At 36.9% G+C, this 13790-nt stretch overlaps 1 protein-coding gene across 2 annotated transcripts in view; it reads left to right on the top strand.

Moving 5' to 3' along the window:
• The window catches only part of LOC145537081 (plastin-3-like), a 37782-nt gene extending 24305 nt beyond the window's left edge, over window positions 1-13477 (top strand). For both annotated transcript variants that reach the window (XM_081567655.1, XM_081567656.1), the window contains 8 exons: window positions 2757-2852; window positions 6459-6654; window positions 8228-8306; window positions 9034-9148; window positions 9336-9469; window positions 10312-10435; window positions 10658-10782; window positions 12246-13477. In XM_081567655.1, the coding sequence (XP_081423781.1) occupies window positions 2757-2852; window positions 6459-6654; window positions 8228-8306; window positions 9034-9148; window positions 9336-9469; window positions 10312-10435; window positions 10658-10782; window positions 12246-12378 (1002 nt within the window). In that variant the 3' untranslated portion in view covers window positions 12379-13477. The remainder of the gene's footprint in view (window positions 1-2756; window positions 2853-6458; window positions 6655-8227; window positions 8307-9033; window positions 9149-9335; window positions 9470-10311; window positions 10436-10657; window positions 10783-12245) is intronic.
• Window positions 13478-13790: the final 313 nt, after the last annotated feature.

Raw genomic sequence — 13790 nt, 5'->3', positions numbered from 1 at the left:
GGTTGTTTATGATGTTTTTCTCATTTCTTGAGGTAGGCTCGTATTGCTATAAACTTCCCTCTTTTGCTGCGTCCCATAGGTTTTGGGTTGTCATGTTTTCATTGTCATTTATTTCTAGGTATTTTTAATTTCCTTTTTGATGCCTTCAGTACCTGTTGGTTATTTAGAAGCAGGTTGTTTAGCTTCCATGTGTTTGTGTTTTTTTTTTTTTTCCTGTAATTCATATCTAGTCTCATAGCATTGTGGTTCAGAGAAAATGCTTGATACAATTTCAGTTTTCTTAAATTTCCTGATGATTGTGATTGAAGATGTGATCTGTCCTGGAGAGTGTTCCGTGTACACTTGAGAAAAAAGTGTATTCTGCTGTTTTGGAAAGGGAATCTTATTTTTAAATGAATATTGTAAAAAATTCTCCTTTGATATTTTTTTAAAAAAATATTCTGCTTTTAATAGTTTTAAAAAGCAGAGGATTTCTGGGTAATGTGAAAAGGAAGTTCCAATTTATGTTCACATTCAAATTTTCACCTAAAGCCCCTTTTTGGGGTAGTAAGTTACAGACTCTTTGGGGTTTACTCTTCACCTGTCTTTCTCAAGTGCATAGGGAGAAGGCACATACAAATTATTTCTGCACCCTTAGTAGATAGTTGTAAGTGAAAGCACTTTCACAACTGTAATGCCCTACTCCTTAGGAGATAACCTCTGTGCCACTAATGTAAGATCTGGGTTTGCGTTCCATGAATTTCTCTGCAGTGGCTTTCACTCTCACCTGATTCTCCCCATTCTTAGAATAATTTCTGACAAGTGTATCAAACGTACATAGTTGGCTCATTGAAGATACAGCTTTCTAGGCCTCTCCCAGAGCTCTGTACTTAGCAGGTCAGAGCTTACATCTGGCCATCTCCATATTCAGCAACTTCCCTGGGGGATTAGGGTGTACACAATCCATAGGAGTTACCATGAGAAACATTCCTTTATAATCTGTTTGGACTGTCAAGGCCCAGTAATAGAAAACTACCAAAGCTGGGAAGGTGATCTTCAGATGTAACATTGATCTCAGGTGGCCTCGGCCTATAGCAGCTTGAGGCAGGGATTCTGTTCCCAGCCAGAGATTGAGGTCAGGCTACAGCCGTGAGAGAACTGAATCTTAGCCACTAGACCACGAGGGACCAGTGGGACCAAGGCCCTGGCCCATCAGCTGTGTAGAAATGAATTTCCACATAGAGACTGAGACAAGTAAAACAAGTGTTTATTAGGAGGAAAACGTATATGTGAATAGACTCACATGGGTGGGCTCAGAGAGACAGTTGCACCCTCGTGGTGGTTGAAGTCACTTTCATGGAGCATTTCTTCTGGGTTTCCCTTTGCCAGTCATCTTGCTTTGTCTGGTTCTGAGTCCGTGTTTGGTTTATCTCAGGATCCTCCCATGTGTGCATGTGTATCTCTTAGCCAAGATGGATTCTAGTGAAGAGGCCTATGGGTAGGTTGACATCACTTACTATGAGCTTGAGACAGGAGATACATGGGTCCAGACTGAAGAGTTTCTCCCCTGTGGACAGAAATTCTATAATAGAAGAAACTCCATAAAAACTGGATGATGGAGGAGGCTGGGCCTTGCCCAGATAAGAAATAAAAGACCATATATTCCTCATTCTTGAAGTCAAGGATACCTTTCTGACTACACAGGCACAGGAAGGCTCAATGGAGGTCAAAAGGAAGGGGGCAACACCTCAATTTCTGGCTGGGAACCAAAGCCCTGCTTCAAGGCACTGTGGACTGAGGCTACCCAAAATCACCGTGATGCTACCTCTTCTATCTCTTATCTGGACAGGGCCCAGCCTGCTCCATCATCCAGCTTTTATGGAGTTTCTGCTATTACTATTATGGAGTTTCTGTCCACAGGGAGAAACTTCAGCCTGGGGCCCATGTATGTCCTGCCTCAACATGATAAAGAAACTTCACTCCAGTTCCTGTCCTCTGGTATTCCAGAGAGGCAGAATTGTACTTGACATGTGTGTTGGAGACCCTCATTAAATGTTTACACTAATATAGTGGTTTTCAGGTTTTGTTCTGTGTAGCATCCACACAGCCTGAATTCACCCAGCCCACATCCCATATGAGCAATACCATTTTGTTTTAGGTATTGGTATTCCAAGTAAAAGTGTTCCAGTGTTGAAAGAGGTCAAGGGCTTAAAACAAAGAGAAGCTCATTTGGTTAAATATATTCAGATGATTAAGGGTTTACTGTTATTTCACCACCTCAAGTAGAAATCATTTAAAAATTTTTGTCATTTCAATTTATAATTTAATGCATTGTTAACACAACTAATCTCTTCTCCATAGGTTATGGTATATACATATTATGCTTTGTAATGATATAACCTGTTTATTTTCTCTTTCCCTATGCTTCCTGGATTTCTCCTATCCTACTTGTTTCTCGTGCTTGTTTTATCTGTCAAGCTTATTGACTTCAGTAACTCAGTGAAGGTACAGAACTAGTTATATGTTTTCTAGCATTATTATATTGATGATTTCAATAAATTGTAAAGTCATGACAAAATCCAGTTCATCCATATTCAAGGCAGACATAAGGCCAGATAGGTGGACTTTTCTGGGAAAAGGAACTGTTAAATAAGAAGATAGAGATTTGTGTCACATTCTTACAAAATCCAATGCAAATATCCTTCCACACATGGGACAATAGGATACATTCATTCTTTGTAAATGTGATCTCACTGACATTTGCAATTCATTTTTAGGATTCCAAAGCCTATTTTCATCTTCTCAATCAAATCGCACCAAAAGGACAAAAGGAAGGTGAACCACGGATAGATATTAACATGTCGGGTTTCAATGTAAGTATAGATGTTCTTGTGAATTCTACAAGCTTACAAAATTGTCAATTTCTTATAGATAACAAGAATGCTTATAATTGCATGTTGTGATGTTGGCAGTTTTAAGTATTATCTTAAATTTTATTACTGTAGATGTAATTTATAGACAGAAAGACCAGCTTTGATTTATATTAATAGTTTATTGGTGAGTTCTGTAGTTATGGTGTTGTTGGTTTTTATGGATGGCATAAAATATTCAGAGTAAGTGTGGGGAAATAAGCACTAGAGGCTAACCTTTTCTGAGTGTTTGGATTATAATCACAATGATAGATTTAATGAAAACATATTCTTATGTTGAGAGTAATGTGAATGTGTTTACAAACTCCTGATCTCTCAAATCCAATTTGGTGAATTACTGTCACAGACCATGTTCCCTTGTTACATCACTTATTTGCTCAATGACCTTGGACAAGTTCCTTTGTTCATACATGAAGTAACAAGTTGGCCTAGACTATTGAGTCTCAACTTTCTAGGATCCTGTTGTTCTTTGTATTCATTAGATATGGAATGGATTCTACTGATTTTTAAAAAATGCACATTTCTAGCATATTTCATATCCACTTCAGGATTGAGTGGATTACACTTGCTAAACATTTTATGCAGCCCTTATCAGAACTGAATTTGTCACTGACTTGTAGTACTTACATTTCTGTCTGTTTTTAAATCTGAAATTCTTCAGTTCAGGTCCCTCTTGGCACAAATGAGGGGCCCTCCTGTGCATGAAGGAAGCTATCTGGGATGGCTAGCCAGGTGATCTTATGCCTGGGTAGATAACACCAGTGTACTGATTCTGATTATGATACAGCTCTTCTCTAGTCACTTCTCCCTGGTTGATCTTAAAGCACTCCCTTCGCTGTCTCTGTCCTCCTCAGAATCCTTTAAGGATTCCCCGTTGACTTAAGAGTTCAATCTGAAATGTTCTGCTGTGCACGTGAAGCCCTGCTACACCATCTTGCTCCATTTCTTCTAGCCAGGGCAATTTCCTACTGCTCTGTCCACACATTCATTTTACTGTTGAGCCTTTCATCATGCTTTTCCTTTGTTTTTCAGTGTCCTTTATCTTTGTCAGTCTTATACCTTCTTTAGGGATATGTATCTCCATCATAACATCCAGTTTCCTCATGATCCTTTGTGATTCCTCTCTGCCTCCATACTCCACCATCCCAGGCAACCACTGATTTGCTTTCTTTCAATGTAGTTTGAATTTTTGAGAATTTTATGGAATCATATAATAGGTGCCCTTTTTTTAATCAAGCTTCTTTCAGCGTTATTATTTTGAGATTCATCTGTGTTGTTACATAAATCAGAAATTCATTCCTTTTTATTGCTGAATAATATTTCAGTGAATGGATATGCTATAATTTGTTATCCATTCACCCCAATGAACATTTGGATTGTTTCAAGTTTGAGGCTATTACAAATACAGCTGCTCTGAACATTCATATACAAGTCTTTGTGTGAGTTTATGCATTCATTTATCTTTGGTAAATACCTAGGAGTAGAATGGCTGGGTAATGGTATATGTGCGTTTAACTTTTCTAAGCAGCCGCCAAGTTGTTTTCCAAAATGGTTGTACCATTGCACATTGCTACCAGTAGCACATGAAAGTTCCAGTTCATCCACATGCTCACTGACACTTTAATGTGGTTAGTTTAAACATTAAGAATTTTGGCAGTGGTAGAGGTGTCTCATTGTGATTTTAATTTGCATTTCCCTAATGGCTAATGATGTTGAACATCTTTTCATGTAGTTATTTGCTGTCTATACATCTTTGTTTAAACACTTTACCCATTTTAATTGCATTGTTTGTTTTCTTATCAAGTTTTGAGTGTTTTATATATTTTGGATATAAGTCCTTGATTGGATATGTGATTTGCAGATACTTAGTCCCAGTGGTTTTCCAAGAACAGGCATTGTTTAATTTGAACAAAGTCAGATTTAGTCATTTTTTTTCTTTGACAAATCATGCTTTTGATGTTGTATCTAAGAAATTTTAGCCTAACACAAGGTCACAAACATTTCTTATGTCTCCTCTTAGAGGGTTTATAGTTGGGGTTTTATATCTAGTTTTTTATTTATAGTTTTGGGTTTATACATTTACATGTGTGTGTGTATTGAAGGTTAATTTTGAATATGATGTGAGGTATGGGCTGAAGTTCTTTTTGGCATATATATATATATTTATTTGATTGTCTTTTGTTTCATTATTCTGTATCTTAATTTTTTAAAATTGTTGCTATTTCAACGTTTCCTTCTACTCCAATATCATCAATGCTTTTTGTTTAAGAATGCCGAGATGATAAAAAATATGAGATTTAAAAATAAAGATAGTAAATAGCATGAACCAGAAGTATTAAAGTAACAGAAAATAGAATAGGCTCTATGAGATGAACTCACTAGGCTCATGGAGAATCCCAAAGGCTGAATCCCAGTCAACTGCTCATCTGCTGGTGGTTACTGATTGCTCTGCAATGGTAACAGTGAAGGGTAACACAGTAAATACCCATTCTTCTGGAGACCTAGATGATCGAGGCCCCTCACTGGAGATGAAAAAAGTAAAGATAGCATCACCCATTAAAGACAGAGTTAAGACTCAAATTATAGAATCTGAACTGTGTTGGTTTGTAAGTAACATTCCTCAAATTTCCTTTATCTCTTATTTCCCCCTTATTATAAAAATCCCTTCTTACCTGACACTCTTTTCCAGAAGACATACATTTACCCTGGGGCATACTGGGGTGGCCACATCTATAGTAACTGCCAAGAGAAGTCTAGAGGGGGCAGATCACTGGAAACGAATAATCCAAAAGCAATTGTTCCTCCTGCAGCTCCAGTTTTTTTTTACTTTTATTGTTGGGAGGTGGGGATGGTGAGCACTTGGGAAACTATCTTTAATTTGGTATGAAATTATCAGATCTGTAACTTATACTCCTCACCAAACTGTATGTTAGTCAAGAAATCAGCATGCATCTTTCCAAAAGGAAAGAAGTTGGGGTTGAGGGGGTGGGGGGGACAAAACAGAGAAGAAGTTAGGAGTCCTAGGAATTAGCTGAAAGTAAGTATTTTACACAGAAATAGACAACTTTGCTTCCTGGATGGAAAAGTAAAATCAAAAACTAGTTTAAGAGAAAGATGATAATTTGAAATATGTAATTTAAACCTCAAAATTATTGGAGCCTGGTATCCTTGATTATTATTGTAAAAAATTTCTTCATAATTCCTTCATCTTTTTCAGCCTTACACCCTCTTTAGGGCCTAAATTTAAAATCTGAACAAGTTTCACTTTTTTTCTTAATGAATTTTGGCATGAGAGAAGTAATTTCAGTTGAGTGAAATGTATCCTGTCCTTAGATTCGTGATCTGGTGCCATCTAGGGTATTTTCAAGGTACTGCATATCCAGCACAGGCAACTTTTTTTTTTTTTTTTTGCATTCAAAACAGTAATATAAGTACCATGTGTTGGCTAAGAAAAAATAGAATTGTATACCCAGCTTATCATTGTAGGGCAAAGTTTCTATATTTTTAGTATGGCCTTTTTTAAAAAAAAGTCTTATTTTACTTCAACAGGAAACAGATGATTTGAAGAGGGCTGAGAGTATGCTTCAACAAGCAGACAAATTAGGTTGCAGAAAGTTTGTTACCCCAGCTGATGTTGTCAGTGGGAACCCCAAACTGAACTTAGCCTTTGTGGCTAACCTGTTTAATAAATACCCAGCACTCACTAAGCCAGAGAACCAAGATATTGATTGGACTCTATTAGAAGGTAATAGAGTATACAGGTTTAGTATACAGGTTTCTTAAATTATATTTGGGGCTACACAGTAGAAATACATAGGCCACGATGATTTCATAATCTTGATTTAATAAGTTTCCTTATCTACTTTCCTTTAGCAACTGTCTACTATAAGTAGTCCCAAGGGCTGAGTAAAAAGTGGCAACTGATAGAAAGGGATGATACAAGGGAACTTTTATTTTAATTTACTTATTTTTGGCTGCTCTGGGTCTTTGTTGCTGCGTGTCGGCTTTCTCTAGTTGCTGCACCCGGGGGCTACTCTTTGTTTTGGTGCTCAGACTTCTCATTGGGGTGGCTTCTCTTGTTGAGGAGCGTAGGTTCAGTAGTTGGGCTTCGTTGCCCCATGGCATAGGGGATCTTCCTGAACCAGGGATCGAACCTGTGTCCCCTGCTTTGGCAGGAGGACTTTTATCCACTGTACCACCAAGGAAGTCTGGGAACTTTTAAAGTAAGCTAGCCTAGGATCACTTAGTATAAGGCCACTTAGTAAACCAATGTTTTATTTTAATATTTTGTATTTAGGTCACTTATTTTTAAACCTCCCTCCAAAAAAATGCACGTGTGCATAAAATTTGACCTATGTAAATCTGCAGTATTTGATTCATTCTTGCATAGTCAGACTAACTGAAACTGCTCTCATTTCCTTTCACCTTTAACCTACTCAAAAAATAATAATAATGCATGTAAATATTCATTTAATTTGGGAAAGGCAGAGTATACCTTTGCCAGATTATATATGCATGAAGTATAGTACTTAAAAATTAACAAATGTAATTAGTAGCTCATTGCATATCCACTAGCATTATTATGAAATCAGATGGTAAAGAATCTGCCTGCAGTGCAGGAGACCTGGGATCAATCCCTGGGTTGGGAAGATCCCCTGGAGAAGGGAATGGCTGCCCACTCCAGTGTTCTTGCCTAAGAAATCCGTGGACAGAGGATTCTGGAAGGCTACAGTCCATGGGATCACAAAGAGCTGGACACAACTTAGCGACTAATACTTCAAACTCTCAATTAGCAGCTCATTGCATATATACTAGGATTACTGTAAAATCTTTAAATTTTATGCTTTTGAAGTTTCAAATAATTTGTTGCTCTAATATAGGCACGTAAAAAAAAGTACATATATGTAACTTAGTATCAGTATTTTTAAATGGGTAGAGAGAAGATGTAAATTAATGTGAGTATAGAGGTTTGTATGACCATGGTAAATTTTTCTAATAAAAACTAAACCAATAATATCAGTTACTTTAGAAGTATGGGGATTTGGGGAGATACTGGAGAAGGATGAGATAGGGAAGAGAGTATAAAAAGTTCATATACCTCTTAGCTGGTTATAATAAGGTTATATTTTTACTTTTAAAAGAAAGTCATCCAATTTAAAAAACAAGAGAGTATGTATTTAGAGAGACTGCTTAGAGATTCATATTGGAGAAAACCTTTAGATCTGAAAAAAAAATAATCATCTAATTGTGGGTTGATGTTATATGCACATATGCAAGGTGTTTAATGATTATATAAACACTGTGAATATTTTTAATAGGAGAAACTCGCGAAGAAAGAACCTTTCGTAACTGGATGAACTCTCTTGGTGTTAATCCCCATGTAAACCATCTCTATGCGTAAGCCTTCCAATGCTCTTGTAAAGTTTTGAACATCATGAATGGATGCTGCATAAATAATTATAGCTCTAAACCTTTTCTAAATGTTAGTTTGTAGCCATTACTTTATTGGAAAATGTGGTGACTTCCGTTATCATTTCCCAAATACACAAAAGCCCAGATTATTTCTTTACATGGTCATTAAGTGAAAAAATGTATAAATATCTTTCTAACACCCTAGGGAACAGAGACTTTATATTTTGAAACGGAGACCAGAGAGCACATTAAGTAGACCATCCATGATGCCTTGAGGTCTTTGTGTTCACTGTTCTCTCAGCCTGGAATGTTCTTTTCCACATCAAATGCTTTATTCCCTTGCTATATTCAAGCCGCTGATTCAGATCCTAACCACCACCTACCACTCCCTAACTCCTAACCTCTTTCTTTTTGTTTTTCATAGCAATTAAATACATTCCCCTAACCCATTTATCCATATACTTGTTTATTCTCTTTCTTTCTCTGACTCTAAAGGCCTGGAATTTTTCTCCTATGAGCCCAGCTTCTAGAACAGTTCTTTGCAAACAATAAGCTCTCAATAACTATTTTTAAGTGAATTGGATGGTGTTAGCTCCATTTTTAGCACAGATTAATAAAATACATGAGTCTTTTGACAGTGTAGTGTCCTTGTTTTTAAGGAAACAGGCTCTGCTCTCTGAAAACACTGATCAAACTCTTTTTAAATCATCAGTGACCTGCAAGATGCCCTGGTAATCTTACAGCTATATGAACGAATTAAAGTTCCTGTTGACTGGAGTAAGGTGAATAAACCTCCATACCCGAAACTTGGAGCCAACATGAAAAAGGTAGCTAATTAAGTTGCTGCACATATTTGTTACGGACTGTTTTTATTCTCAATTTGTTTCTTTTGTTTGGGAAACTCTTTGACTCTGAGCTTCTTGAGGACAGAAACTGTGTCTTACTTTGTGCGCACCTGCATATAAAGATTAAACAAGTGAAAATCTTTAATCATTTGCTTTTGTTTGTTTGCAGCTAGAAAACTGCAACTATGCTGTTGAATTAGGGAAGCATCCTGCCAAATTCTCCCTGGTTGGCATTGGAGGGCAAGACCTGAATGATGGAAATCAAACCCTGACTTTAGCTTTGGTCTGGCAGCTGATGAGAAGGTATAGTATACAATTTTAACTGCTCAAGTTCACTATCATACAGGTCTGTGATCTAGTCTTTACTATTTCTAAGGAAACGTATCAATGACTACACCTTTGAAATTTTTATGTTTAGACTCCGAAGTGAGTTTAAGTAATGAGTATATGTTGGATGGTCAATGGGAAATGCCTTCTCGATAGTGAGGCAACAGAATTGTGAATATTTCCCTTTTTTATAATCTGCCTGACACAGACCTGAGCCTCATTTAGAGTTGGTGAATAAAAACAGCAAAAATTATGAACATGTATACATTTGAGAAAGAAGATCTCTTAACTGTAATGCTAAAAAGCAATTCATTATAACTGGGTACCAGCCAAAGCACAGCTTACTTTAAGTCGTTACCAGGGGTTGGCCTAGTACACAGTGAGCCTGCAGTAAGTAGACTGGTGGACTTACTCAGTAGAGCGCTGAAAATCTTCCCACCAGCAGTGCAAAAGGCAGCTCAATGGCAAGCCACTACTGCCTGAAATTTTTTTTTTCATATAGTGTGAATGTCTTCTCGTGAAATCTTTCCTTTAATCTCTCAAACCTAAGGAAAAGAAATGAAAGATAAAGCATTCTAATAATTGTATTTTTTTTCTAATAAACTAGGACAGAAACTGTTCTGCTGCTTTTTTAAAATTAATTTCTATTGGTGTTTAGTTGCTTTACAATGTTGTGTTAGTTTCTGCTATACAGCAAAGTGAATCAGCTATATGTTTAAATATATCCCGTCTTTTTCAGCACAGAGCATTGAGTCGAGTTCCCTATCCTATGCAGTAGCTTCTCATTAGTTACCTATTTCTTCTGCTGCTTCATTTAGATATACCCTCAATGTCCTGGAAGATCTCGGTGATGGTCAGAAAGCTAATGACGACATCATTGTAAGCTGGGTGAACAGAACATTGAATGAAGCTGGAAAATCAACCTCCATTCAGAGTTTTAAGGTAAGAATTCCATGTTTGACTATTAAACGTTATGTTTGCTATAAAAAGTATCTATAGTTTGGAAAGCTAGCCTTTGGATTCTTTGTGAGTGAGATCATTGTGGGGCTAACGACATGATTCTTTTCTAATTCACTAGACTTTGTTTTTGACAGCGTTATATAAGTGATCATGCATTAATTTGTACACATGGAAATTCTCAAATGTATTGTCCTTTTACTCTAGGATAAGACGATCAGCTCTAGTTTGGCAGTTGTGGATTTAATTGACGCCATCCAGCCAGGCTGTATAAACTATGACCTTGTTAAGAGTGGCACTCTGACAGAAGATGACAAGCACAATAATGCCAAGTAAGGGATGCTGCCTAATATCCTCATAAGGGCATAGACATTGTAGGCAGGCAGATCTGCATTATCATTCAGGTTCTGCCACTCAAGAATGGTGTCAGCTGGGGGAAGCATCTTCTAGCCTCAGATTCCTCATCCATAAAATGGGAGCAATAATACTTACCTTGGAGATTTTGAAATGAGTAAAATACGTTAAGAGCCTAACATTGCTGCACCTGACCTAATAGGTAGGTGCTCAGTCAGCCATTGGTTTGTAGGTTATAGAAATAATGTATGTGTTAAAGCAACTTAGCTGCAAACTTAGAACAGAAGAAAAATGGGCTAAGGATAACCATGCCTTTGATAGGGTTTTCTTTTGTTGCACTCTTTTCAAACGTTTTTAAAACTTACTGTGCATAGCCCACCTTACTACATACACTGAGTTTATCTTGGTCCCTTAAGTGGGCAGGATGCTAAACCCTCAGCTGAAACCGTGCCTTGAAAGTTCCCTGCATTTTGACAACATGCAGAAGGTCCTTCCCACCTGCCTCTTCCCTTCTTCTCCAAAGATCTAGACTGTGATCTGGTTTCATGGGCAACCCATGAAAGCTCTCCTAGTATACACTGAAAATCAGCTCCCAACAGGGCTTCACAAGATAGCTAAGAAGCATTACTGTAAAACTTCATTTTGGCATCACATACTGCATCACATCATTTCTTCCCTCCTTGAAAAAAATATTTGCAGCATAATATGATAAAGATTTATAGAGAACTCCTCAAAGTTCTTTTTCCAGAAACTTGATCATATTTAAAGATTCCTGTTATAGAACACCTAGAAATGCCTTGTGTATTAATTGAGGGGTGCTCCTGCAAATTTCCTCGGCTGGACATGTCAGTTCTTAACTCCTTTCCTTTTTCTACCCTTTTCATTCCTTGCTTCAGCCACACTGGCATGTACCATACAGACTGTCTCTCCTCCCTTGGATATTTCGAAGTATTCACTGCATCTATGAAATTGTATTTTGCATCTGGCACAGTTTTCCATTCTGTGTCTCTAAGATCTCGTGATAGCCACTGTTATCTTATTACATGCTCAATGAGAATATCAATATCTGAGTAATTATATATACATATTTTCAACATCTGGGTATATATACATATATGTATATACACACACACACACATATTCTAGAAAAGTGTTTTTTCGTATCAGTGCTCCTAAATTGTTCTCATTTTACATTGTAGAAAAGGAGTGAATAAATATCATCAGCCCCAAATAGTAGAGCTTAAAAATCTGGTATCACTTATGAGTGACCTCAAAAAATAAAAGAGAAGACAATGAAAAATAAAGTCATTCTGATCTGAACTCTCACTGTAGAAGTTTTGCATCCTAGACAGTTGAGTATATAAGAGGAAATAGATGCCTCATGTCAGTGCCCATGACTGACCAGAATTGCACTTCAATTTTTGTTTCCTCCAAAAAATAGGTACGCAGTGTCGATGGCTAGAAGACTTGGAACCAGGGTGTACGCTCTCCCAGAAGACCTTGTGGAAGTAAAGCCCAAGATGGTCATGACTGTGTTTGCATGCTTGATGGGCAGGGGTATGAAGAGAGTGTAAAATAACCAATTTGAATAAAAAACAACCTTGCTCCCAGGTGCATGATTAGCAGTACAGCAATTTCTGGCCGAAGTGCTCATGGCTTAAGAAACTATTGGTTATTGAAAGGACTTTTTAGTTTTCACAAGACTAAGCTCATCATGGGAGCCCTCAGGTGAAAGAGTTTTAGTAGCAACAACTCCTCTTTCCCATAGTCAAGGTGGATTTGTCAGGCCCACCTGAAATGTGCCCGTAGTCAAATCATTTACTCGCTCCTCATAGATCGCTGCCCTTGACATTTTCCATTGCTGTACGTATTTCTATGTATCTGTTTTCCTCTTAGAATGTCCACCTCGTGGGACTTGCTTAGATGATTGAATATGAATATTATTGATATTAGGCAATAATTTGCTTTCCATCCAGTATGCTAGTTCTTATTCAAGAACTGTGGTCAGAGGGTATTTGTATATGAGTATCCTTTGCTTATCTTTCTAGTACTGAAAATTGACAGAAGTAACTGGCTGTGCAGAATGTAATAGAAGCTTTTCATATTCTTTTATTCTTAAAATCAGTATCTTTTTACAGTATTCTGTCTACATGATCCTTTTTTGTACATTTAAGAATATTTTGATTACGTTAAATAAGACTGCTGATTTTGCTACTTTTTTAAGGGGTCTTCAAGTAAGTAAAAAACATAGAGGGAAATGTACCTTGAATTTCCATCTTCCCTCCCACACTAAAGCTGTAAACACTTGACATATTTTGTCCTGAAACATTGGTTCAATATATGCTTATTTGTTTTAAAACATGTACCATCAAACTCTCTCTTTAGATTTAAAATGCTGTTGAATATGACACTTTTGAGGAGAGAGTGGGCTCAGAATTTAGGAAGGATATGGTAGGCCAAGTATGCTAAGTGTATATTAAATTTTCTAATTTTACACCTAAGATAAGGAGATGTGGTCACTAAAAAATAAACATATATGTAGGACTTAATGTACTCTAATGTACTCTTGCTTTGTCAAGCTGTTTGCTATAGTTTTTAAGATCATAATGTTACTCTAACTCTAATGTAATCTGGTAGCGATTATTAGTTCAAATAAAGGCATTTACATAATTAGTCTCTTCGTGCCTCTGTCCCTTCTTAGTATGCCTATAATGTTTGCCAGTTTTTTTTCTCCAATATTCTAACTCATTTTCTGGTGTACTTTATAATATGATGTTTGTTAAATTTATGCTTTTGGAGCTGAATTACACAGATGGACAGATTAAGGTTATAATCCTCAATGAGGTAAGATGGTTTTCTCCAACTTACCAAAATTTCTTAGTCCATTTTCTCCCTTTTTCTTTCTTTTCATGTCATTCAATCTTTTCAGTGTTCAGTAATGACACGATATGTGTTTGCATGCGTGCTAAGTCACTTCAGTCTTGTT

Source organism: Giraffa tippelskirchi, chromosome X (genome assembly GCF_054371585.1).
Source record: "Giraffa tippelskirchi isolate mGirTip1 chromosome X, T2T-mGirTip1v1.2.pri, whole genome shotgun sequence".
NCBI classification, from domain to species: Eukaryota; Metazoa; Chordata; class Mammalia; order Artiodactyla; family Giraffidae; genus Giraffa; species Giraffa tippelskirchi.
The sequence above is the reverse complement of the archived record's forward strand: the minus strand, read 5'-3'. Positions and strand labels throughout refer to the sequence as shown.